At 49.3% G+C, this 23,708-nt stretch overlaps 11 protein-coding genes across 11 annotated transcripts; 4 read left to right on the plus strand and 7 right to left on the minus strand.

Moving 5' to 3' along the window:
- Positions 1-191: 191 nt before the first annotated feature.
- On the plus strand, positions 192-2,028 carry N7533_002323 (uncharacterized protein; the record flags this gene model as incomplete). The annotated part of the gene is made up of 5 exons (XM_057098973.1): positions 192-315; positions 371-510; positions 563-748; positions 818-1,819; positions 1,882-2,028. 5 exons carry the CDS (start codon positions 192-194, stop codon positions 2,026-2,028), a joined length of 1,599 nt encoding a protein of 532 aa, XP_056964109.1.
- A 550-nt stretch (positions 2,029-2,578) lies between these two features.
- Positions 2,579-3,897, minus strand: N7533_002324 (cyclin family protein; the record flags this gene model as incomplete). The annotated part of the gene is made up of 2 exons (XM_057098974.1): positions 2,579-3,173; positions 3,230-3,897. 2 exons carry the CDS (start codon positions 3,895-3,897, stop codon positions 2,579-2,581), a joined length of 1,263 nt encoding a protein of 420 aa, XP_056964110.1.
- Positions 3,898-8,208: 4,311 nt separating this feature from the next.
- On the plus strand, positions 8,209-9,352 carry N7533_002325 (alpha/beta fold hydrolase; the record flags this gene model as incomplete). The annotated part of the gene is made up of 2 exons (XM_057098975.1): positions 8,209-8,620; positions 8,703-9,352. 2 exons carry the CDS (start codon positions 8,209-8,211, stop codon positions 9,350-9,352), a joined length of 1,062 nt encoding a protein of 353 aa, XP_056964111.1.
- Positions 9,353-9,556: 204 nt separating this feature from the next.
- Positions 9,557-10,369, minus strand: xgeA (putative endoglucanase; the record flags this gene model as incomplete). The annotated part of the gene is made up of 2 exons (XM_057098976.1): positions 9,557-9,953; positions 10,014-10,369. 2 exons carry the CDS (start codon positions 10,367-10,369, stop codon positions 9,557-9,559), a joined length of 753 nt encoding a protein of 250 aa, XP_056964112.1.
- Positions 10,370-11,642: 1,273 nt separating this feature from the next.
- On the minus strand, positions 11,643-14,099 carry N7533_002327 (uncharacterized protein; the record flags this gene model as incomplete). Its single annotated transcript, XM_057098977.1, has 9 exons — positions 11,643-11,791; positions 11,868-11,948; positions 11,994-12,091; positions 12,143-12,273; positions 12,348-12,815; positions 12,869-12,947; positions 13,006-13,488; positions 13,855-13,995; positions 14,071-14,099. The coding sequence occupies 9 exons, from the start codon at positions 14,097-14,099 to the stop codon at positions 11,643-11,645; spliced, it is 1,659 nt and encodes a 552-aa protein (XP_056964113.1).
- Positions 14,100-14,345: 246 nt separating this feature from the next.
- On the plus strand, positions 14,346-15,356 carry erg2 (C-8 sterol isomerase ERG2; the record flags this gene model as incomplete). The annotated part of the gene is made up of 2 exons (XM_057098978.1): positions 14,346-14,691; positions 14,833-15,356. 2 exons carry the CDS (start codon positions 14,346-14,348, stop codon positions 15,354-15,356), a joined length of 870 nt encoding a protein of 289 aa, XP_056964114.1.
- Positions 15,357-15,444: 88 nt separating this feature from the next.
- Positions 15,445-16,398, minus strand: N7533_002329 (uncharacterized protein; the record flags this gene model as incomplete). Its single annotated transcript, XM_057098979.1, has 2 exons — positions 15,445-15,834; positions 15,973-16,398. 2 exons carry the CDS (start codon positions 16,396-16,398, stop codon positions 15,445-15,447), a joined length of 816 nt encoding a protein of 271 aa, XP_056964115.1.
- A 1,373-nt stretch (positions 16,399-17,771) lies between these two features.
- On the minus strand, positions 17,772-18,167 carry N7533_002330 (uncharacterized protein; the record flags this gene model as incomplete). The annotated part of the gene is made up of 2 exons (XM_057098980.1): positions 17,772-17,947; positions 18,002-18,167. 2 exons carry the CDS (start codon positions 18,165-18,167, stop codon positions 17,772-17,774), a joined length of 342 nt encoding a protein of 113 aa, XP_056964116.1.
- Positions 18,168-18,277: 110 nt separating this feature from the next.
- On the plus strand, positions 18,278-18,784 carry N7533_002331 (uncharacterized protein; the record flags this gene model as incomplete). The annotated part of the gene is made up of 2 exons (XM_057098981.1): positions 18,278-18,364; positions 18,434-18,784. 2 exons carry the CDS (start codon positions 18,278-18,280, stop codon positions 18,782-18,784), a joined length of 438 nt encoding a protein of 145 aa, XP_056964117.1.
- Positions 18,785-19,685: 901 nt separating this feature from the next.
- On the minus strand, positions 19,686-21,246 carry N7533_002332 (uncharacterized protein; the record flags this gene model as incomplete). The annotated part of the gene is made up of 2 exons (XM_057098982.1): positions 19,686-20,395; positions 20,646-21,246. The coding sequence occupies 2 exons, from the start codon at positions 21,244-21,246 to the stop codon at positions 19,686-19,688; spliced, it is 1,311 nt and encodes a 436-aa protein (XP_056964118.1).
- A 120-nt stretch (positions 21,247-21,366) lies between these two features.
- On the minus strand, positions 21,367-22,797 carry N7533_002333 (putative proline utilization protein PrnX-like; the record flags this gene model as incomplete). The annotated part of the gene is made up of 1 exon (XM_057098983.1): positions 21,367-22,797. One exon carries the CDS (start codon positions 22,795-22,797, stop codon positions 21,367-21,369), a length of 1,431 nt encoding a protein of 476 aa, XP_056964119.1.
- Between the last annotated feature and the right edge of the window lie 911 nt (positions 22,798-23,708).

Below are 23,708 nucleotides of genomic sequence, written 5' to 3' on the forward strand. Positions count from 1 at the left end.
TGTCGGGGTTGACGGACATTTTCCGACAGCTTGCGGAACCCCGGATTCCCCACACATTACCTTCCCCATAGGGGAGAAGCTGGCCATAGCTTTTGGCTGATATGAGAAAAGGTCACCGTAGGGTAAAGTTTTCATATTAATTTCAGTTACGCCTTCGGTTGTGTTTGTCAGGGCACTTTTTGACGGCGAAAATGGGTCTTATCTCAGATACGAAACAAGCAATTCGGGATTCTCCAAAGGGGATCTTCAATTGGTATGTTTTTGCGTGTACATGCATCTTCGCTTTCCCAGGAGTTGCGAAGGGTTTCGACGAAGGTATCTATGGTGCTCCTGTGCATGGAAGGTTCAATAACTAAATTTTCACTTCTAGGAAATATCGCCTCGATCGTTGTCCAGTCGCACTTCATGAAAGTCTTTGGACTGAATCAACAATCCGAAGCGGAATATGCAAACACAAAAGGATGGATTGTTTCAATCGCCACGGCAGGAGCGGTCTTTGGATGTTTTGGAGTAGGTCCATCACACGTGGGTTGAAGTAAAGCACATCTACTAACCCAGAAAGTGTCTTCCAATTACTGATCGATTCGGCCGACGATGGGCTTTATCTCTCGCGACGATTATCTATATGGCAGGAGTGCTAGGTCAGGGGCTCAATGGAGGCAGTCTCCCAGGGCTTTATGCTTCGAGATTTGTCTCCGGTATTGGAATCGGTGCGACTACTGTGATTCCGCCAATGTACATTGCAGAGGTAAGCTGATATAACTAACGATTTGACATTCGTCTCTCGAAGAGAAGCTTACCGATATTGTTGATTCAGATTGCACCAAAGGCTATCAGAGGCCTTTTGACTTTACAGTATGCAGCATGTCAGCAGTTAGGTGTTGTTTTCGGCTTCTTTATCAATTATGGCGTCACGAAGGCATACTCCGGGTCGGACAAACAGTGGATGCTCCCCACGCTATTGCAACTACTCCCGGCAGTTGTTTGGGGTGTCGGTATCTTCCTTTGTCCAGAATCACCACGCTGGCTTTTGTATACGGGTCAGCGCGAACAGGCGATAGATACGCTCTCAAAGCTACGCCATCTTCCTACCGACCATGCAGCTCTACAAGCCGAGATATCCATGATGGATGCCAGGATTCTCCACGAGACAGAGTCGGTCGGCGGTTCAAGTCAATGGGATCTTCTCAAGGAAACTCTCATTCCCATCGAGAACAGACGTCGATTTTTTCTTATATTCATGGCCACGCTATTCTCACAGTGGTCTGGAGCTAACGCGATCACGCAGTATTCACCAACCATCTTTGGTTATCTTGGCATCAACGGGGATGAGTCGAAGTTTCTCGCTACGGGCATTTATGCAGTGGTCAAATTCGTCAGCACGCTTGCCTTTGCTTTATTTGTCGTCGACTTCATCGGTCGACGTCGCTCTTTGCTCACTGGCATCATCTTGCAAATCGTTACCTTGGCTTACGTGGGCGGTTACCTAGGAGCGACTAAAGGCTTCAGCGCGGACCGCATCAGCAGCGATCCTCAAATTTCCAGAGCATCAACGGGGGCTATCGTGGCTATCTATCTACATGCCGTGGCGTGGAGTATTGGCTGGTTCAGCATTCCCTACCTGATTGGGTCGGAGATCTTCCCGACAAGGATAAGGTCCTTCAACATGTCCATCGCTATGGGCTTTCATTGGGCATTCTATTTCGGCTGCTCTCGGGCTATGCCCAGTCTCCTTGCTGCGAGTCAGAAGTGGGGTGCCTTTGTGTTTTTTGTTTGTATTTGTCTGATGTCGCTGGTCTATGTCTACTTCGCCATGCCGGTAAAGTCGCCCCACATGATCAAAACTACCCAAAGATTCGCGAACACTAACAAGATGTGTAGGATACCACCGGACGGTCACTGGACGCTCTAGACAGTTTATTCCAGAGGCCATGGTATACTGTGCACAAGGTCGCGTATGCCAAGCATGACGAAATCCAGATCGAACAAGTGGGCAAGTTGCAGGTCAAGCACGTCGAGTCGGCTTGAGGATGCCGCGTTCCCCGTCATGCGGGCACACCAACCAGGGTAAAGATCTACGAGGGCCAATATGTTTCTGGTTTACAAGGTTTCCAAGGAAGGGGTGCGGAATCCACGTGTATGTAATATGATTATCAGACCGTCGAACGCCGGTACCATGTGTAAAAAGGGATAAGTACATGCGTTAGATACATCAATAAACGTCTAGACATCCAGTCCCAACCAAACCCATGATCCCAAGCACAGAGGGAGAATGCGACCAAAAGACAACAGACGAGATATGATGTAGATCACGCGAAAAGAACGCCGGTGCCGGGACCAAATGCAGTAGCAAAGAGTGTAAGAAAGAGGTAGTAGTATGTTGAAAAGGATTCAAAGTCATTTGCATGACGGAGAACCTGAAGATCGAGTCTCGGTGGCGTAAAACGAAGGGTATTATCGGAAAGGATACATATTGATGTAAATGCTTTTTGCCAAGAAGCAACAGAAGGCGGGGGGAATCAGAAAAGTGAAGACAGAAAGAAAAGACTAGTGTCGAGATGGAACGAGGCCAGCTCGCTTAGGAGTGTGGGCGACCGCGACCTCCCATGTAGGATCCAGTGGCGGAAGCAATGAATCTGGCGACAAAGCCGCTGCCATGGTGGTGACCACCGATTTTGATCTTCTTGCTGGGCTGACGGATGGGCTCGAAATGCTGCTTGGATTCAAAGCCGACGTTGACATAGCTTCGAGTCAACGAGGTTGAGGGGCTTGTGTTCGAGTCGCTGACCATAACATCGTCGTTCCCGTGAGAAGAGCATGTGCTCATGCTAGCTGGGGTTCCGCGGGAGCTAGGAGCAATACTGGATGATCGAGAGCAAAGGGAGTTGAAAGTCTCGGCATGCGAGAGAGCGGGAACATCGCGGATAGAGGGAGGTGAGATAGATCGCCCAGGTCGGTGGGGAGAGGTACGGTGACGGTTGTAAGGAGTGTAGCGATCATGCTCAGCGACGAATTGGGGTGAGTTGTTTTGGTTCTGGATATTGGGACATGAAACATGGCTAGGAAGTCGGCGCAGAGATGTATCGACAGTACGACGACTATCGCCTCGAGCTTCAAGCTTTTGACGACGCAGGCGACTGGCCAGCAGATCCGCCGATGCATGTAGACGTCGCCTGGAGAGAAGGTTAGTAAATCATTCTGGTTTGGTAAAGGGATAATGTATTCATACCATTCACGGTGCTGTTGCTGCTTTCTCTGTTGTTCTTCCTGTGCCATCTTCTCGCGGTGTTGGAGCTGCATGCGCTGACGAATGGGAGCCAGGAATGGTTCAAGGTGGGTGAAAAGATCTTCCTCGGTCACGCGGGTCTCCCAGTCCAAAAGGAACAACAGCTGACGTTCCATCAAGTTGACCTCGGGCAGAGAAAAGCCAAATCCTTCATATCCCTTCACTGCAGTGTAACGTGCCCAGTGCTTGTTCTTAGGACTGGAGTCGTTAAGGTTCTTGGCTGCGAGGATCAGAGAGGCCAGGAATATCCGGTGGACGGTGCATCGCATGCCCTTGGCGACAGGGGGCAGACGGGCCTGGAGACGGCCGAGGTAAACGAGAGAACTCATGAGGGTAGGCACTTGGACCTGCGATCGGGCAACGAGGGATGCGATGAATGATTCGATGGTAGGAAGCGGTGGCAGAGAGTCGGCATCCTCCATTGGAGGAGTCGATGGAGGTGTGGGCTGGCCATTTTGGTTGACGGTGTTGGTCACATGGGCTTCACATCGAATGACCCGGGCAGCCTGATGAGCCAAGTGGGTTACCATTTCACGAGAGACTCTTTGGGTGACGAACTCATCGAGAGCTGCTCGATTGAAGGTGGAGGATTGCATCGTGGTTTGATCCATGATGAATGTTGGAAAGTGTCGTGGTGTTAAAAACTGGTCTATAGATACCAGGTGGTGAAGTCGGGGAGTGGGAGGGGGGTATCAGATGTAAGCTGCTGAATTAAATGCAACCAGTTGTCTGGATCTTCACAAAGCCCGTTGTGCTTGAGCCGAGACAAGAGGGACAATATGAAACAATAAGTTTGTTGTCGTCGGAGGGTATCGCTGATGAACAAAGACAAAGTAGAAGACAAAGCAAAAGCAAGTCGACGAGGCACAATGTGAATGAAATAGCAGGGAATTCCTGAACCAGCAGGATATAGCAGTGTAGTTAAAAAAGAATGTTGCTGTAAGGATAGCAGAGGTTGTCGTGTCAACCCTCTTATCGATAGCCCTAACTGTAGGAATATCCAGAAAGACTGAGACCTGCCGAAGCGGAGAATTTGAGCCGAATGAGACAGCCCACTGTACTATGGCAATAGATTGAGATCGAGCAGACGCTGTCTTGAATGATTATTGAATCGAGTGGGTTCCAAGTTGATGGGGGGTTTGAGGGAGCGACCGAGCGATAAAAGACAATATTAAAAGGGTAAGGAAAGTGTGGTGACGACGTTGAGCATGTGGATGATTCCCGTGAAGAATCCAACGAGTGGGAAGAGTTCACTACATATAGCTCCGGTATGCGCCAGAAGGCGGCTGGCTAGGAAGCTGCAAGGCTTGCTGGGCCAGTCAGAGTCCCTGAAGGAGGGCAGGATGGGGCAGGGGGTCGCGGAGGAGCTGGAGCAAGCCTGCATAGTTGGATCTGAGATGCTCAAACCTTTGTCGCGCGCGCGCCGGGAGTCTGGGAGGGGCGATAGCCTTGATTTGTCGGGGAATGTGGTGGAGATGGTGATTTACACGGACCTGAATACCTGTAGCCCTGTAAAAAGAAAGTCAAACGATTGATGGCTTCGTCGGGTATGCACACTATTGCTGTCTATCAGACTTTGTCTGTGGCCCCCCCCCTTATCCCTAGATTCATCACGTCTTCCTCGTACATACATTGGTATTTTGCCTCTCACATATTGCACGCTTTCTTATGTTCTACCTCGCGTCGAGATATGGCTATCTTTCCAGCCTTCTGTTCAAAAGAGACTACAATTCCTTCTGCCTTCCAACAAAACCCTAATAATAGCATCCCTGGTCGCCACCACAAAGTACCCAGCGCTTCGATGACCGCAAGTAGACGATCTCAAACCCAACTACTCGCTGACAAGACTCCACCGAGTCTGCGAGGAGATCAACGCTAGGCCCACTGAACGCCCGCAGTGGAGTCCAGCCTTTCCCACTCAATTCCAATCAATTGGTCTTCTTCCCCTGGTGTCGGGGACATCCTTTGGTGAGCCAGGGAACCGATGCCCATTGCCCAGCCCTCCTATGGATTCTACTGTACTCCGTACGTTAGATCATCTATGAAACTCGCGACCGTCTCATGTCTCCTTCGGGAGACGCGGGGGGAGATGCCAGGTCAGATTCCACCACGTCCCTCAGTTGATGGTTCGAGACACGGTTAACCACATAGCTTGGAACCTTCTTTACCGTTCTGATGCAGAGTTACAGAGTGAGTTTCTCTCCTACGGAATACTCCCTCCGTACATACTTGATCTCCCCCCGTACTACCCTCTCCCAGAAACCGCCCTGGAGGATCAAAAGGGCAGCCCAAGACACCAAGACCCCAATCCTAGCTCATCGAAAAAAAGGGGGCCACTACTTTCAGCTGGGACCTTTCTGGCAACTTCATAGGTGGATTAGGCTCAGGTCGTACGGTCCGAAACTACGGAGATAGAGGAGGAACCAACCTAAAGCCTCATAGAACAATGTGGCAACCCGAGTTTCAATTTGGCGCCGCAGTACGAACGAATACCCAATCACTGCGGAAAAACTGACAGGTTCCGACCGTAGAAGATCATGTCCGTGCGAGTCCCCCACCCTTTCGCACTTTGGGGATCCCTGCTCCATGCCAAATGACCCCTGTCACACGGTGAGCCACGAGTAGTGGGTCGCGCAGCGTGTTCGAGGGGAAGAACCTTGGAAACCTGGACATACCAGATGACAACTTGAACGCGATCAGACGCATCCGAAGGGGTCATCATCCCCCTCTCCCTCTATCCCACCAGGGTTTACTAGTAAATCTTTCTGACCGTGGGACAGTGGTGGAATAGTCTGCCACCTCGCATGAGGGCAATCAATTTTCTGCCTTGGTTTGGCTTTGGCTTTGACTTTGACTTTTGGGGGGGAGGCGGGTAGTCGATCTATCGACTTGATCCCCCGCCACTCGGTCTGTCGTGATATTCCCACGCTATCGATGCATCTAACAATGCATCTACGGAGTACGGAGTAGCAATGCATGCAATGTTCCGACCGTCATCTCTTGTGCATCTTGGGGCCTGCGGGCTAAAAAAAGCAACCGTTGTCCTATTTTCGGACGGGATTGCTGGTACATCTATATAAGCGCCCTTCTTCTCTGCGAGCGCTTACAGCACTTTCTTCCCTTCACGAAGCGCTCCCCGGCCCTTTTCGTCTGGATATCTCTTTTGTCGCTGCTAATGATACCATGAACGCCGCTGTCAAGCTAAATCTATGATTAGAACAGCGTTTGTTATTCTTAGCAACGAATACGCGCCCTCTGAATCCTGCTTCTCTGGGTCCACTGAACACTAGCTACCGTTCTGCGGGAATAGTTGATTCACCTTGAGTAGTGCATGTGAAGCTGACAATTCACCGCTCACTGTCATTATAGAAAGAGAGAAATTCTCTGTGACGCAACGGATGTTTCGTTCAACTGTGGGGCGACGACAACCTTTCGGATGACCCAGAACAAGAAGGCCATGCCCTGGTCTCCACGGTGTTCATGGAGGGCCCCTCAGTGGCTTGGGCGCTGACGAACGACATGCCTCCTGAAACAAAGAACTGTCTCACAATGAGGTGGTGATTCGTTTCATAAAAGCAGCCGTTGGGTCTCGGCGGCTAGTCCGAACGGGGCGCAAGCTGAAACAGTAGTTATCCTCATGCATCCTGCATCTCCTAAAACGTATACGAAGTCGTCCAAGTCGACAACTCTAGGTCATAATATGCATTCCTAACGATATACTTTATGATGCATGCATAAACTCAGCCCACTAAAGACAACCACCATCACTTTTCTCTTTGTAGATTTCGAAATCCAGACCGCGTGATGTGATTGCCATCTCCCGGTGAGGCCCCATAAATCTGCTCCAGAAATGACTCGTTGGTCGATTGATGACCCTCTTTGTCCCGGGAACAGCCATATGTACCACCCACAAAAGATAACTTTCGAGGTAGAACAAGATCGGATTCCTTGACCGGTCTATTTCAGTCACCATTTCTGAGCCCTGGAACACTGCCGTGGCTCTCTCATACTCCTTCCCTTCGCTGGGGAGAACCATTGGCTTGCATTCTTTTGTCGATTCAGAAGTAGTGAGAAAGTTTGTTCAAGTTCGTTTGATGAATTCCCATAAAGATTGGGTTGTCTCCGAGCTATCCATGGATGCGGTTGCTTTGTGAGGGGCATCCTGGATCTTGGTGGGGCCATTTTGAAGCCAAGTCAGCTGAGCAACCTAGATATACCTAGGTGTCCATACTAGTAGTATTAGTTAGTAGTCCTTGTTAGGTACCTACTTGGTGTTGGGAGGTGCCAGTGATGAGCACTGGATGAGAAGGATAAGTGCCAGTGGTGAGATGAGGAGAGTAAAGACGGAATGTGCATGGCGGCCATGATGCCTGAGGCCAGAGGGATATCACAGGCACCACGCCTTCCAAGTTACCTTGAAGTAACTGCCGCGACTCTACTAGTACCTAGGATGATGTTCCCCCGACCATTATAACCAGATAGAAGGATATTGGTTTCTCTCACTCCAACTTGAAGCTTTCAGCCTTCCAAGGTTGGAAATCAGTTTGATTGGTTCCTTCGTAAACTGAGTATAGCGCACTAGCTCTATTCTAGTAACGAGCGACGATGTGGAACCCCAGAGGCTGATTATATATTTTCTGCTTGATTCGGATGTCCGCAATTTTTCTCTTTGCTTCCAAAGTTGAACCGCCCATTCACACATTGTTTCTGCTTCAGAAAAGAAAAAAAAACAAACAAACACCGATTTGACCCAATACCTAGGCATAGAACCTTGGAATAGCCACTTCACGACTCGGACAGCCCGTAGCCTCGGGACCCACCTGGACTGGGGCTTATGTACTCTTACATCTTCAATGTCAGCAGCTCAACCGTCCAAGGTTGGAACTTCAAGTTGAACCTCTTTATACCAACAACAATCTAGAATGTCTGATCCTCACAGCCTGATTGCTACCTCCCGCTTTCACCAGCGCGTCACTCTCGACTCAATCTGCGGAGAGCTAACCGTCTCCTTCGCCGACGCTGGCAGTTCCACCGGCCCTGCCCTGTTGTTTCTGCCAGGCATGTTTGCATCACGGTATCTGGGCATCCCTCTCCACCCGCTCGCTGAACGCGCCGGCGTGCGCCTGCTCGTCGTCGACAGACCCGGAATGGGCGAATCGACAGATGTCCCAACGGCCCAAAGAATCGCCGCATGGACCGACCTGGTGCCGCGGCTGCTAGCACATCTCGGCATTCCGCGCGTCAGCCTAGTCGCCCACAGCGCCGGCACGATGTATTTGCTCAATACCTGGGCGAAATGCCCAGAATTGGTGAATCCCGCTCTTACGTTTCTAGGTATCTTCATCCATCCATCCATTACCCCTAGTCCCGACTCGGAAGAAAAAAAAAATCTAAACTTGATCCATTTTCCTTATAGCCCCTTGGGTGGATCTTGAGCACTCGCGCGTTACAACGATGCAAATGGCACGGTATGTGCCGACCAAGGCATTCACTTTATGGCACCATATCCCGCGCTTCTTCGTCACGCAAGCTTCTCCCGTCCTAGCAACAAGCGGTGCGCTGTTCAATCAACTGTCGTCAATAGGTAGTGATGCCACAGCTGGTACGGACAACTCACCTCTCAGTGCGGAAGACCAGGCCATTGAACGTGATGCCGGACTGTCGCAGAAAGAACTGGCCGAGCTCTTCCGCCTCGCCGTGCCTTTGATGTTTAATGAGAACACCACGGGCGCGAATAGCGAGGCTCTTCAGTGCCTTCGCAAGAGCGATGGCCAGGACTGGGGTGCTTGTTCGGACTATGCGGAATGTGTCCAAACGTTAGCGGCTCGTGAATCGTCGGCGGGGACTCGAGTTAGTGTTCGCGCGTATTTCGCTTCATCGGATGCTATGGTAGGTGAACGAGGCAAGCTATACTTCGAGCAGTGTTGGCAGGCGCCTGGGTTAGATGCTGTTGACTTCGTATCGGAGACTGTTGAAAAGACGGATCATGATACAGTGATGCAGTTGGTCAAAGTCTGGGCAAAGATATTTGCCTCGGTGAGTGGTGCTGACGGCAATAATGTATAAGAATAGATACGAGTAACGGGCTGGAACCTTGAGGAAGATTGCCAGCTAGGTATCATATCGACTCTCGTTATAGATGATAAGTATTACTACAGAATAAATACCTTACATTGGACCAGAAAGCGATAGGAATAATGATGAATTGATCCCAGATCGATTCGTTATGCTATTTTACTACCATGGTATCCTTCTCCTACGCGCATGACTTTATGCGACAGTGGCGGAGTAAGAGGAGACCTTAAGCTCAGCGGTGCCGGTGAAAGGCTCAGTACCAGCCTGGACATCAATAAGGTACAGGCTCTTGCTGAGACCCTGGTTGTCGATGAGGTAGGTGAAGAACTTGAGCAGGTCACCGGAGAAGCTGGTGGTGGTGGACGAAGCGACGAAGCTGTAGACGGTCATGCTGCCGTTGAGGCCCTTGTAGAGCTTCCAGCTGACACCGTTGATGGTGGTAGTCGCGATGGGGGAGCCGGTGGAGGAGATGGGACCGGCACCACCCAGAGCAGCGAGCCAGACCATGATCTCATACTCCTCGGAGCCGCTGGCACTGGAGCTGAGGAAAAGGTCGTAGGCGACATCGGCGACGATGTTGGTGGTGGAGTAGCTGTTCAAGGCGTAATTAGCGCTTGTCATCACAAAAGAACACTGACTGTCTTCGACTTACCTCCAATTGAAGACAGAATTGATGCTGCTCACAGCGCTTAGCTGCTTAGCAGTGAACTGCAGAGCAATGTTGGCGAAGCTCTTGACCTGGCTGGAAGTACCGGACCAAGACCAGGAGGTGTGCCAGGCAATGGTGGAACCGCTCAGCGAGTCCACACCGGTGCACTGGGTGCCAGAGGTGTCGTAGCTCTGACCCCAAAGGTTGTTGTAGACAATGTAGCTGCCAGTCTGGACAGATCCCCACTGGTCGCAGAAGTCGGATCGCTTGGCGAGGGTCTTGGTGGGAAGGGTGGCTGCGCTACTCAGACCAGCGAGAGCGAGCGAAAGGAGGGAAAGAGGAGCAAGGAATGACTTCATGGTGAATGAATTGAAAGAAAGGAATTGAACTGGCTTGCAGATTCAAGGATTAGGTTGGGTAGAGTATTTTGTTTATTGGAATTGAACGGCATCTCACTGTCAGGGAGTTGGCCATTTTATATGAGAGTCGATTCCATACGGAAGTTTCTCCGGCTAGGGACTTGTGGATGCTTGTTCCGTGTAGAGCACGGAGCAAATTTGTCTCAAGTCAAGATTGTGACTCCACAGCCCGGTCAATTGTGTCATGGCACCAATCTAGAGAGCCCGGCTAAAGAGATCAGCAACATGGCCATCGTGCCGATCATCCCCCTCAAGAAAACGGCACTACGTCCGCTTTGCGACTTGGAAGAATCGTCCTCGATTCGAAGAGCAACAAAAGCCAAGGATTTGTACGTACCGGATGAATTAGTTTGAGGGGTATTGGACGCGGGGTGCATAAGGGTGAAGAGTTGCGGATATACTCAAACCAATGTGGCTTGAGCTTCGTCACCTGTTTCCGCCAATCCCCTATACAGATTGCGACCGTGTGACTCCTATTCTACATTTAGTATGAAGAATACATGTCATAGGAGGCGAGCCCCTGTCAAACTTCAAGGTTGCCGGACCTAGTAACTACTAAAAGACACTTTGGTGGAGTCTGCAGCCCACCCTTTAGCGATGGAATCACTGTACGGAGTAACATTCGACAACAAGTTCGATCAAGAAAGACAAATTCAAACACAATGCTGTCCCTGAATGCTTGAAACAGCGATTTCAACCTCGGAAAAACTTCGGATTGAAATGGACGGTCGTTTGAGCATGTCTCGATCCAGACAGTTCCGGTCCCCCCACGACCGACGCCGTCGTCTCATGTTCATCACGTTGGCCGGAAACTTCCCACAAGTGGGCATCAAGGAACAACTTAAATCTCCGCCAAGGCTGCAACTCCATCGGTGGGAAAAATTTACTAGAATGTCTCAGAGAATTAAGTCCAGACCAAGAAGAAATGAAAGAGTCGTGGACCTCGGTCCAATAAAAAATATATTTCGCTCGATTCTTCCATCTTTCAGCATAACCCCGGAGCCAAATGTCTTCATTGCTATTTTTGTATGAAATGCTTTGATTAGGACTTTATATAAGCTAGGTATCGCTCGCTAGTAGGTCAGTATTTCTCGCCGGGGCCTATATAATCGCTATGGTTGCAATGTTTATCCCATGAAGACGCCGACGTCAAACCTGCCGTCGACTTGCCTCCGACACCAAGATTGATCAATGTATCACCTATCAAATTATACTACATTAGGCCCGGATTTATAGATGACTCGAAAGTGAATAGCCCTGAGAGCATAGGGAAGAAAATGTACTGACTCTGAGAACTGAACTGTGGCCAGCCATACTTGCTTAGCCCGTGACGAGGATCTTTGGCAAATGCAACCCATGCGTCTAAGTTTCCGATAAGTTAAATAAAAATTCCCTCCATAGCGGAAAAGTTCAGCTTGGATACCTTGCATATATCTACTAGTTTCAATCTCCGCTTTGGTTGCAGGTTGAGAGTATGGCGTTGACACATTGTACGTCCCGAAAACGAGAGGTATCTCGGCTGAAGCCGGTTAGCAGTCTTCAAAGAAAAGAGCTCAGTACGCACAAGTGTGATAAGCACCGAGCCAGGGCTTCGGGCTCAGGTTCGGAAAGTTCCCTTGATATAGATATCTCCAAGTGGGTATACCATTGTCGAGTCGCAACCTGCACAGCTTAGCTTTAGGACCGCAAGCGAATCCATCAAGTCATAATTACTGCAAATCTTCGAGAATGGGGCAATTGAACTCCGTTTGAGAATCCTCGCGTACTTCCGATTCGTTGATAGAACTCGCGTGCAGGGGATATATGAACGCCAATTCCTTCTCATTGAAGCCTGCTAGCGTTGGCTAATCCGGAGGCAATTAATGGATGCGTTAGCAAGGAGACTGCGAATTTGCAATTTGCGAGAAAATGCCCTTACCAAGTCTGCTATCTTTCCTTCCCTGGCTCTGGCTGGAAAATCTGTGAAAAAGGTCAATCCATCGTCGGTCGGAAGGAAGGTATAATTTCCAGTGGCCATGGTGTCGACGATTTTGCTCATTGGTAATTCTAGCATGCAGCTCATTGAATCTACTGCGGATCCACAACCGACATCATTCGAGAGACGGTTCCAATTGTTCTCATGTCGAGATATAGGGCCTGTGGTATATGTCCCCGATTGCATAACGATCCCTTTGATCAACGGATTATTTGGATACTGGATACAATTGATCAGGTAAGCTTCTTCAAGTTGGAACAAGGAATTCAGTGACGGAATATGAAACTCCCTTACAGCATATGAGTACATGGCTGCAGAAGCTGCTCCGACAGACTGTCCGAAGAGTATAATACGTTCCGGATCTCCTCCGAATTGTGAAATGTTATCGTAGATCCACTCGATTGCCAATCTCTGGAGATCTGGTATGAGTGTAAGGTAGTTCGGGACCCATTCAGAATGCTTACTTGGTCTTGTAATCCTAAATTCCGCTTTGAAGGCTCCAACCCAGGGGCATTCGGAAAGCCAAATACATTCAGTCGATAGCTGTGAGGTCAATAAAGTCAATAATGAGCCAACGATAGGAAGCGGTGAAGCGCCATACTTAATAGTCACCACGATGATATCCTTGTTATCGCGCACGATGTTGACGCCATCGTAGTAGGCGATTGATGTGCCACCAAATCCAAAGTCACCGCCGTGGATAAATACCATCACAGCTGCCTTTCTATCCGCTTCTCGGTGCTTTGCGGCAGGGGCCCACACATTGAGATAAAGACAGTCTTCCGAAATTGCCGCTGAATTCCACAAAGTATACGGGAGGACATTGAGAATTGACTCGTTGGACCAACTACTCGTCTGGGGACAAGGATTGCTGAATGACGAGGCATCAATTGGAGATGACGAGGGCGACTTTCCTCGCGGTGGCGCAAATCGTAGTTTATCAATTGGGGGCTCCGCATATGGAATTCCGAGAAAGCCTCTGACGGTGGTCGCGGTGTCATTGTAGATGCCATGTACCGCTCCACTGGACGTTTGGATACGGAGCTCAGATGGTCGCTGCCCCAGTACATGAGTAAGTCCAATGCTGGTGATCAAAAGTTGTGGTACGAGTGAAAATCTCATTGCGTCTATAGTAGAAAGGAAACTCTCAATGCGCAACAAACTTGAATTGAACTGTTATGTCTTCGTCGGAAGAAAGAAGGAAGTAGATATAGATCAATGCCTTCTAGCATGCAGCGAATTTGATTGATATAGGTGGTTTTATCCACTGAACATATATCGTTTCACACCATGTTAGTAGGAGAAACTCAAATCCCTGCTGACTTCATCTCAAAGGAAAGGCCTAGCGATGAGCAACGTGACTAAAATGTCTCCCGAGGTCACACCGCGATAATTACCATGACTGCGATGACTGGAAACGGGTTTCTCGGAAGTTTCGTGTGACTCTTACCAGAACAGAATATTCCATTGCGAGTACCTAGGTACATATTCACATTGAATATCATCCGTATAGAGGTCACGTTGCTCAGGCCAATCAGCGGGCTCGGGATTCGGATTGCGGCGATCCGACATGGCGTGTGCCCCAGGCGTCCTAGGTATTAGTTAGTTACCTTAAGGTATCCTAAGATATTCCGCAGACACTGTTAGGGTACTCCGTATTCCGTACTGGTACTTCATCGCTGCAAGATGACGCATTTTGAGATGAATAGGAATTGAAGATGTATGAAACCTGTGCATCAAATCAGTATGATCTTCCAATAATTTGTAGTTGTTTTGTTTTGGTGCAAGGTACGCCCCACTGAGAAACAGGGGAACCTTTAGGGTCTCCAAGTCCCGGTCTCCGGTCCCGCTCCGCGGTGGTCGCGGATCGCCATTTCGCATTTTAAATTTCATTCCCCTTTCACCTTCCTTCACCTCCCCTCTCCTACACCCACCGCCGCCATGCCCTCCAAATCATCCAGCAATGCTGGCAAGAAGTCTTCCGGCTGCTGCAGCTGCTTCTCCTTTCGCACTCTGAGCATCATCGCCGTCTTCCTGGCCCTCTTCTCCGCCATCTACACCTTCCTTGACGCGCGCCTGAACCAATTCTACATCTTCGACCATGAGCATCTGCACGATCTTTCCCAGCGCGCCATCAAGGCCCACGGCGAAGACACCCGCTCCATCGTCAACTACATCGTTGCCGAGCTCGAGGAGAAGGTCGGATCCACCCACCTGAACCAACATGAGGAGTGGGTGTTCAACAACGCCGGTGGTGCCATGGGTGCTATGTACATTATCCACGCCAGTATGTCCATCTACAGCCATGCCAATTGCATTTCCCCCCTCGTTCCATGCCAATGGCAGATGAGGACGAAGTGCCATCTCCCCGCGTCTATAATCTACCCCGGAACGTAGCTAATGACTTTTTTTTTTCTGCTTTCTCTAGGTATCACCGAGTACCTGATCATCTTCGGAACCGCCATCGGAACAGAGGGCCACACCGGCCGTCACACCGCCGACGATTACTTCAACATCCTCTCCGGTACCCAGCTGGCCTACGTGCCTGGCGAGTACGAGCCCGAGGTCTACCCGGCCGGCTCCGTGCACCACCTGCGCCGTGGTGAGGTCAAGCAGTACAAGATGGACGCGTCCTGCTTCGCTCTCGAGTACGCCCGTGGCTGGATCCCCCCCTATGCTCTTCTTCGGCTACGCCGATACCTTCTCCAGCACCCTGGACTTCCCTACCCTGTGGGCCACTACCCGCATCACCGGTCGCGAGATGATCGGCAACCTGCTGAAGATGAAGCTGTAAGCAGCTTTACTGCAATAGAATGTACATTACAGAGATGGAGTACTGTGAAGAACGTGTACGCTAATAAGGGTGTCCTGGGCACGGAAAATTGGACGTTGGATGGATTGGATTATGACTTGAGAAGTATAAAGAGACAAAGTCGTTTCAGTAATCATTAATTGATGACACATGACATTATTATTCACTCTTGCATTCATGAAAGACCATTAAAATCGGCCACTAAAAGGGACTAATACCTCATTGATTTCAAGAACCTCCCTTCTTCGCCTGGCCCTGGAAAAAAGCACCCATCATCCTGGCCGGCTCAGTAATCCCACCGTCCGCAGCCACAAACGACTCCTCAAACGCAGCTACACCGGCCTGAATACCCTGCTCCAAAGAAACATTCTCCCAAGTCCGCATGAGCGCCTTCTGCCTGCGCACCGCAAGAGGCCCATTCTTCTCCAACCGCGCCAACCACCCTTCAACAGCCTCATCCAAAGCATCCTGCTCAACAACCTTCTCAACGAGACCCCAGCGAAACGCCTCGTCGGCGTCAATATTCTCCCCAAGCAGAAGAAGCTGCCTGGTCCGACCCCACCCAATCAAATTAGGAAGAAGTGCAGCTTCAACCACACTGGGAATACCAACTCGCACCTACTCACCCATAGATAAGGGCCTATGTTAGCAAGCAAAAATAAGAGAAAGAAATGGCACAACAGGGTGAATAGATAGGAACAAGTCGTAGGACTCTCCAAATCCCATATACCTAGGTACCAAACTCACGATACATACCTCCGGCATCCCAAAAACCGCATTCCTCCCCGCAACCCTCAAATCACAAGCCGCAGCAAGTTCACACCCAGCACCGAGTGCAAACCCATTAATCCGCCCAATAACCGGTACCGGGGCATCGCGCAGACTCGCACAGGCTTTGTGCACTTTCGTAATAAAGTGTCGTGCCGCGAGGGGAGAATTGAGCCGAGCCATTTCGGCTATGTCGGCGCCGCCGATGAAGGATTTGGGGCCCGCGCCGGTTAGGACGATGGCTAGGAGGTCGGTTGTTTCTGTGCTTACTTTTTTGATGGATTGGGGGAGGGAGTCGAGCAGGGGCGTGTTCAGGGCGTTTAGTTTGTTTGGGCGCGAGATTGTTATTTGGGCTATTGTTCCTGCTTTGCGGCGGGTTAGGGTTGTTAGGATTGATGGGGTGGGGATGGTCATGGTGGTGCTAGTGGTTATGCTGATGAGGATTGGAGTTTTATGCTGGTTGGATTTATTAGGGTATAACTACATGTTGCCGTATTGATCTTTATGGATGTTGGTATTTGATAGGGCCGAGAATCACCGACTCCGATGCGGGGAAAACCCCGCAAATTGAAGCGAGTAGATGCTCGGATATACTAACTAGTACCTACGTACCGAATTTCCCATGCAAGGTCTTGGCTTTCCCCTTCCGATTTAATGCTCAGTGAGCGCCGCTTTTGCTCTGTGAGTAGACCTGAGCACGTCACTGAGCGCGCTGAGCGGATCAGTGCCTCACTATTCTATGAGAATCTGGCTGAAAGTCTATAAGCTCCTAGGAATAATTTATCTAACTTGTCTTGGTATGGTGCCTCTCGCAGAGGTCAAAGGCCAGAGAGTATAGGAAGCTAATTTTCTACAACTTTGAATTAGATCTACATGTGTTCGAATCATTCAACAGAGAAGTATTTTGTAGCAATACAATAGCCTCCTCGCGGCTGAATGCTACCGACGAAGGTGATCTCGTAGGAAACTTAATCCAACAATTTGCCGATCGGGGATAGGGCAAGACTACTTGCGGTGACCAATGAGTAGGCAATAGGGCCATGAACCTTTGCTGCTCCCAGGAGCTTGAAACTCGATTATTACTTTCACTTCTTTCACCCACTCCTCGGAGTATGAGAATTCTGATTAGATGTTATCTTGAAACAATTTTGCTTAAACCGCATTAATATATAGTCAATATAGTAAATGGAGTATTCTTTACCAATCTTGCAGACACACAGTAGCGCCTCTCTTCCCTCTTTATTTAGTGGTAATCTCTAAATTTCTGTACTCATTACAGGCCACGAACTTTGAGCATAACCACAAGGCAGGCCGCCTCACTTCACAGTAGATCACAGGAGCGTGTGAGATATGGCCTGTCCTTTTAGTCTTGTTGTGAAGCTGGTCTACTTCTTAAGAGGCGAAAGTTCCGTTTTGGCTTATCCTATCTTAACAGACTTAATATAATATTTAAACGCCACATTTTTTATCTATTATTATAAAGTTTATCTATGTCTTAGCTATATTTGCTATTGTAGTATATTCTTCAAAAATACTTAAAGTTTTTCTCGGTGGTGTAACGGAATATTTTAAGTTACTGGCACTTATAGTGATCTATAATTGCGGCTATGATTTTGAGTATCTACCAATTATTAAACTATCTTGCCAAGTTACTGAGGATCTCTAGAAGTATAAAAAACTACTTTCTACTTTCCTCTGAATATTCTCTACTACGATATCTCCGTAGCATATAGCAGTATCTCTTGTTATTTTCTGGAATATTGGACATAAAACAAAAAATACTATTACTATAAACTAGGTATGACTCCAATATCGCCGGTACGGAACTCCTTTGTTCCATCCGAGTCGATGTAAACTGCATCCTTGGTGGCCTCTTCATTTTTGTAGTAGCCCTGGGTCACACTAGGTCCCCGACACCAAATTTCGGCAGGTTCTGTCAATCCACCCGACTTGATTGCTACGTCTGCAATTGTTTTTGTTTCCACGAAGCGAAAACTTCATATTATACGTGATACACCCGACTCCCTCTTATCCATGTGATCATTAGGGATAGCAGTTGCCATTGGAGAGGTTTCAGTTAACCCCCAGGATTGAGTACAGAATACCTCTGTATCGCAGAGCTCCTTGAACTTGGCTTCCAAGGCCGAGGATAATTCGTTTGTAAGAGGTGCAGCGGCTGACATGATGCGTTTGACGCTGTGATCAATCTCTGAGGAAGAAGTAAGAGGCAGGAGCTGTCAGTCGTACCTGCCTATTGTAGTAGTAGTTGGGAATAAGTCGAACTTCGGAAGTCATGTTTGACGAGACCTCGGCATCACTCGCTCACCAAGAACTGCTCTGCTTGCTCTCTCTCTCGCTCTCACTCTCTTTCTCAATACCGGTAAGTAGATCGAGGAAATCCGGATCAATTGGTGTTGGATGTAGCTAATTTATATCAGCCCCCCACCAGCTACAGCCGCGACGGGGACTCCGACTCCCCCCCCGGTTGATTCGGTCAAGAGTCTGGCCGAAACCATCAAGAGGTTTGGGTGGTTGCGCACCATTTACGCCGCCCTCGGCATTGTCCTCTTCCGGGTCCGCTGGGCCTGCCGACCTTCAGGCCGCCTCCTCCTCCCGATCTCCCCGGGGATCGCCGGGTGCTTCGAGCGCCCCACCGGAGGCCGACCTCGCAGGAAACGGGCTAGGTGCTGAAGCCGGTGCCGGTGCTGCTGCTGATGTCGACCCCGAAGCTGATGGCCAAGGAGAGTTGCTCCGACTACGCAGCAAGACCGCCAAGCAGGAGAAGCGGAAGGACAGATAAATGTAAGTCTTAATCGTAGACTGCTCATAGAATGCTTGATAGAAATCATTGAGGAGAGTAGATACCTAGGTAGATGCCTCGAGGTTCCTATATTACCACCATTTGTACTGCCCAGACGGAGAACCCTTGGATTTTGCCACTTTCCATACGTTCTTGATGATCCCAGAATGACTCCCGATGGTTGCTAACGTTTCACTTTCTAGAAATTGGATACTCCGACTTTTCTTTTCCTTTTCTTTTTCTATTTCTTTCTCGAAATCTGGACTTCGGTCCCAGCCTTTGTAAATATGATTTTGTTTATTTTATTCTTTATTTTTGTTTTTTGTTCTTGTGTTTTTACCCTAAACAAGCCTCATGTATATTCACTCTATATTTATTAATTAATCTTGATGTGGCAAGATTGCCGTCACTCTGGGACCATTTCTTCTCGTATCCTGGTAGCCAATACTGGATTCTGGACTCCAAGTCGGGGTGAGTATGTTGGAGAATGAAGATAGGCTCAAAGAGAGACATAAAGGTGAGTAGAGGTAGTGAATAGATTGTGCTGAAGAAGACAAAGTGAGGCTATGAAATCACGAAAGGCATAAGATTCTGAATGCCCGAGAAATGTCTGCCTCATCAACACCGACCTTTTTGGTGATAGAAGCTTTAATAAGATCTTGGGCACTTCATAGCAAATACTGGTTCAGTAGTAATGGTAGTGAATAATTCTAAGCGAAGGTTTTGCGATCTAGGGTACTGCTATCTCAACACAGATTCGTTTACTGTTGTGGTACGAGAACGAATTCAATCCATAGCATTCATAGCATTCATAGCATAGCAACTTGAAGTCCGCCCCCTCTTAAACCTCACTTTAAGCACAGAAGCAACATGTACCAATCATATTTTCTTTCCAGATATCCTAGATATCGTTCAGGCTCAACCCCCAGATAGCAGCAAGACAAACTCGGCGTCGATATGGATCCTCCTGAAAGTTGATAATACCAAACTTATTATCAAATGTGAATCGAGCCGCATAATACCTTTTGCCTACACTATTCGTTTCAGAACCACGAGATTCCAAACAGCATCCACATTTCACGGTGCAATGTCCAGCGCCTAGCACCCCCGCTGAACTATTCGCACGTTGATAATCAAGACAACATCCACAATCACGACCACAGCATCCTCCCCTAGCCTTGCAGTCTTCAACAAGAACTGGGTGCATATACCAAGAATGATTAGATCTCCATAACTCAAAGGCCCGTCCTAATGGCCCGGAAGTACCCATCATCCAACCACGGGTCCACCACCAGTCTCGTGTCTGCAACCAATTATCTTGGCAGAGTCTGCTCATTTCATCTTCAAAAGAAGGACTGTGTGTATTTGAATTGATATCTCCCTTTTCCTTTTGGCGTAAAACAATCTCCGTTTGACAATTCTTCCGTAGCTCGTCTTCGTAGTATAGAAGGTCAAAAAGGGCATAATCGGACTTTGAGTTGATCTCTTTTTGGTAAAGATTGTACCGGAACACTTGAAGAGACCTGAAACAGCCTTCTCGCTCTAATCGTGCCTCTTCTGGTGTTTTGTCCCGGGCAAAGATAGCATGTTGGGGCCTGAAACATCGTCGCTCTCTTCAGAGCTGGTCAAGGTAGACGTGCTGTCCCAAGAGGACATAATTAATAACGCAAGGATTTCGGGTTTACAATACAGAGATTTGAAATTTCAAGACTCTCAATTTTCCATCGATGAGCACGAATATTTTGTAGAATTGAAAGAAAAGGCGAAATGAGGAGGTGTCGGTTACGGAAACCGACAACTAGTTCGATCAACGCCTCATGATGACGCCGCGCAAATAGGTTATATGCTGGTGGTAACTTACTATCAACAATCAGGTCAAATGGGCTGTCCTTGAAGTTCCCTTGAATAATTCCAAACAGAGAAGCACTCCGAATTCGACGACAATACTCTGAGCTAGAGAAACGGAATTGTTTGTCGAGATCCTTGATTTGTTTCGGGTTGAGCTTGAGACCACGAGCTTTCTCACAGCAATGACACCGTGTGGTGCAATGACGTGCCGCAAGTCTTCGGCCCAATGTGTGTTGACGAGCGGAACAGCAATTGCAGTCCCTTCCACAGCAGCCCCCTCTCTCAGTACAGTCCTGGACAAGTGTGCGATGCCTATACCAGCTAGGATTAGAGCGCCATAATTTCATCGGACGACTCAAGCTTCCTCCTTCTGGGATTCCAACCCGTTGGGACCACCACGATCGTTCTAGAAACCAATAATCCTGTCTAAGCTTCTCGATCTCTTGTCTAAGAGTTTTTATTTCAGATGCCAGAATGTCTCTTTGTTTGCCCTTATGGAAGTAGAATGGTTGGGGACTATCTTGGGCTGTTTCCGGTTGTAGTTGTGTGGCAATTTCGGACTGGTTAAACTCCCGCAGCTTGATTTCAGTCTCGAGTAAGCTAGAACGATCCATAGCTTTGTATCTATTCTTCTGATTTTCGTCCTTCAACTCCTCAGTCAAGGTAAACAGTCGCCAGTAGAAAAAAAAAACAAGAGGGTATGTTACAAAATGCAAGCAAGGTAAAAAAAGTCACTAAAAGTCTTCCACCGTCGTCCCCAACTTCCGCTCTCGCGCCAGACGAACCAGATCGCCACCCGTAACCAGATCCATCAGGCCCAGCCCAACGCTCTTGTAAATGACGTTTCCACGCTCTACCCAGTCGCGCAGACTCTTCTGGTCATCAGCGGCCTCCTGCGTCGCATTTCGCACCATGAGAAGCTCGCCAAGCTCGACCATTTGCTTCGGCTTGATATCAGCCTGCACGATTTCACCGGCCTCTTTTATGGCCGCGTCTAGACTGTCAACGACCACCACGCCGCTGCGACTGGTATGTTTGTGGAAATGGCGATGGGGCGGCGAAACTTTTACCTCGTCGCGCAGGATATCGGGATGTAATTCGGCCATGTGTGCCTTGTACGAACCAACCGCACTGATAAAACGGCCCTTTTGCCGACCTTCGCGGGATGTGAGGAACTCGGCGGGGAAGAGGGGCTCGACGGAAGGGGTGCAGCAGAAGATGGCGTCCGCCTTGCGAACATGCTCTTTGATAATTCGGTTGTATTCGCCGAAGTCGGTGCTCATGGCGGAGAATTTGGTTTCGCCGCGCCATTTGGTGTTTTCGGGGAGGTAGATGTCGCGGAGGAGTTTGGCTGCTCGCTCGAAGGAGCGGTTGACGATGTATACGCGGCGGATGTCGTCGCCGCGCAGACTTAGCGCCAGTCGAATGTGCCAGTATGCTTGGGTTCCGGCGCCGAATACTAGGATGGTGCGGACCTTCTTGCGGCGGTTGAAAATCATCAAGGAGGCGAGGGCGGTGCGGAAGGCTGTGAGTTCGTGGGCGTTGATTAGGGCGAAGGGCAGACTCTCGCTGTCTAGAAGTGTCACGCTGCCCTTGGGGGAGGTATCCCGGGTGCCTGCTCCAGGCCAGGCGCCCATCGTATTCGAGACATTGCTATCGACTACGGGCTGTTGGTTCACACAGCCAGAGAGAAGCGTCGAGCTATCGGCGCTATCCGCAGAGGTTGTGGTTGTCACTGTCGGGCTGACAGAGCTGCTATCTTCCTGAGAATCAACGGATAAATCACTTAGGTCGGAGGAGAGCGATGCGACCGAGTTGCGCACGGAACCAGTCCGTGAACGGGAAGATGTCGATTCCTCATCAGCAAGGTCGAACAAAGGACGTTCCACAGCACAACCGGCGGCGGAGCCATCCTGCAGTGAGATCATCTTGATTCCGATGGTTTGGCCCGTACTAGCGGGCATGAACAAGGTGGTACAGCCATTCTGTCGAGTAATGGCCGTTCGCTGGGGCTGATAGGTCGCCGAGCAACCTTTATCTTGGGCACCGGTGGAATATTCGCGTAGAGCCTCGGAGAGGTTTCGTTGCAGCTCATTGATCTCTTCGCGAGTGAGAGAATGTAGCACCTCTCGGAGCTGCGACCGAGAGAGGATGGTGAGAGGCATGGGGAGGTCGGGGGTGGGTAGAATGAGCGAAATGCCGAAGAAGGGCAGACGGAAGAAGGTTGAGGAGGGACGAGGTGGAAGAGGAAAAGAGAATCGGAGTGAGAATTGGAATCAGAGTCGAGGATAGAGGGGCAGTTTTCTATTTCTAGAAAAAAAACAGCCTGTTATCAGTGATCAATCGGTCTCTCAACGCCCGGGAGTTCTAGGCCGCCACCGGCCGCGCAACCGCCAAGGTGGAAGTGGAACTCACCAGATGATAGGTCGGTGTGTTTGAGGGTCTGATGGCGTTGCCCGTGCCAAGTGAGTCGGGGCAAAAGGGACGTGGAGCAGAGTAGAAGGGGTGCTCCGTAGAGTGCTCCGTAGAGGGTGCTCTGTAGGGCCAGAAATTGGCTGGTGATGACGACAGTCTGTGCAGAGCGGGGACCGCGGGGCGATCGACAGCCCTTGGGAAGAATCTAGTCAAGATGGTGGACCGGGTGACTGTGCTTGGACGTGGTAGTAGAGTACCTAGGATATGAGGTATAGAGGTAGAAGTAGAACTAGAGGTAGAGTGAGTGAACATTTGACGGAGTGAGTATTTACTTTCTTTGACGCAGCCCAATGCGGCATCTGCATCAACGCCGATCCCCAATGCGGAAGGCCACTGAGTATGTATATTGACTCCCTACACAATTTGATTGCTTTCGTACTTTTAAGATCATGTATGAGTAGAGAAAACAACAAATAAACGTCCTTCAAGTAAATAAATACACTACCTTTTAGGGACTTGAGTAATGCCACCCTTACTAATGCACCAGTACAGTACTACCAGTAACTAGTTAACTAGTAGTTAATAAGTACTAGTACTTCTACCTACTTTGTAGATTGCATTTTGGTAATTTAAACCCCCACACCACGAGGCCTGGGACATG

Source organism: Penicillium manginii (genome assembly GCF_028828005.1).
Source record: "Penicillium manginii strain IBT 31320 chromosome Unknown utg000002l:1.0-5564898.0:1.0-5567710.0, whole genome shotgun sequence".
Taxonomy (NCBI): Eukaryota; Fungi; Ascomycota; class Eurotiomycetes; order Eurotiales; family Aspergillaceae; genus Penicillium; species Penicillium manginii.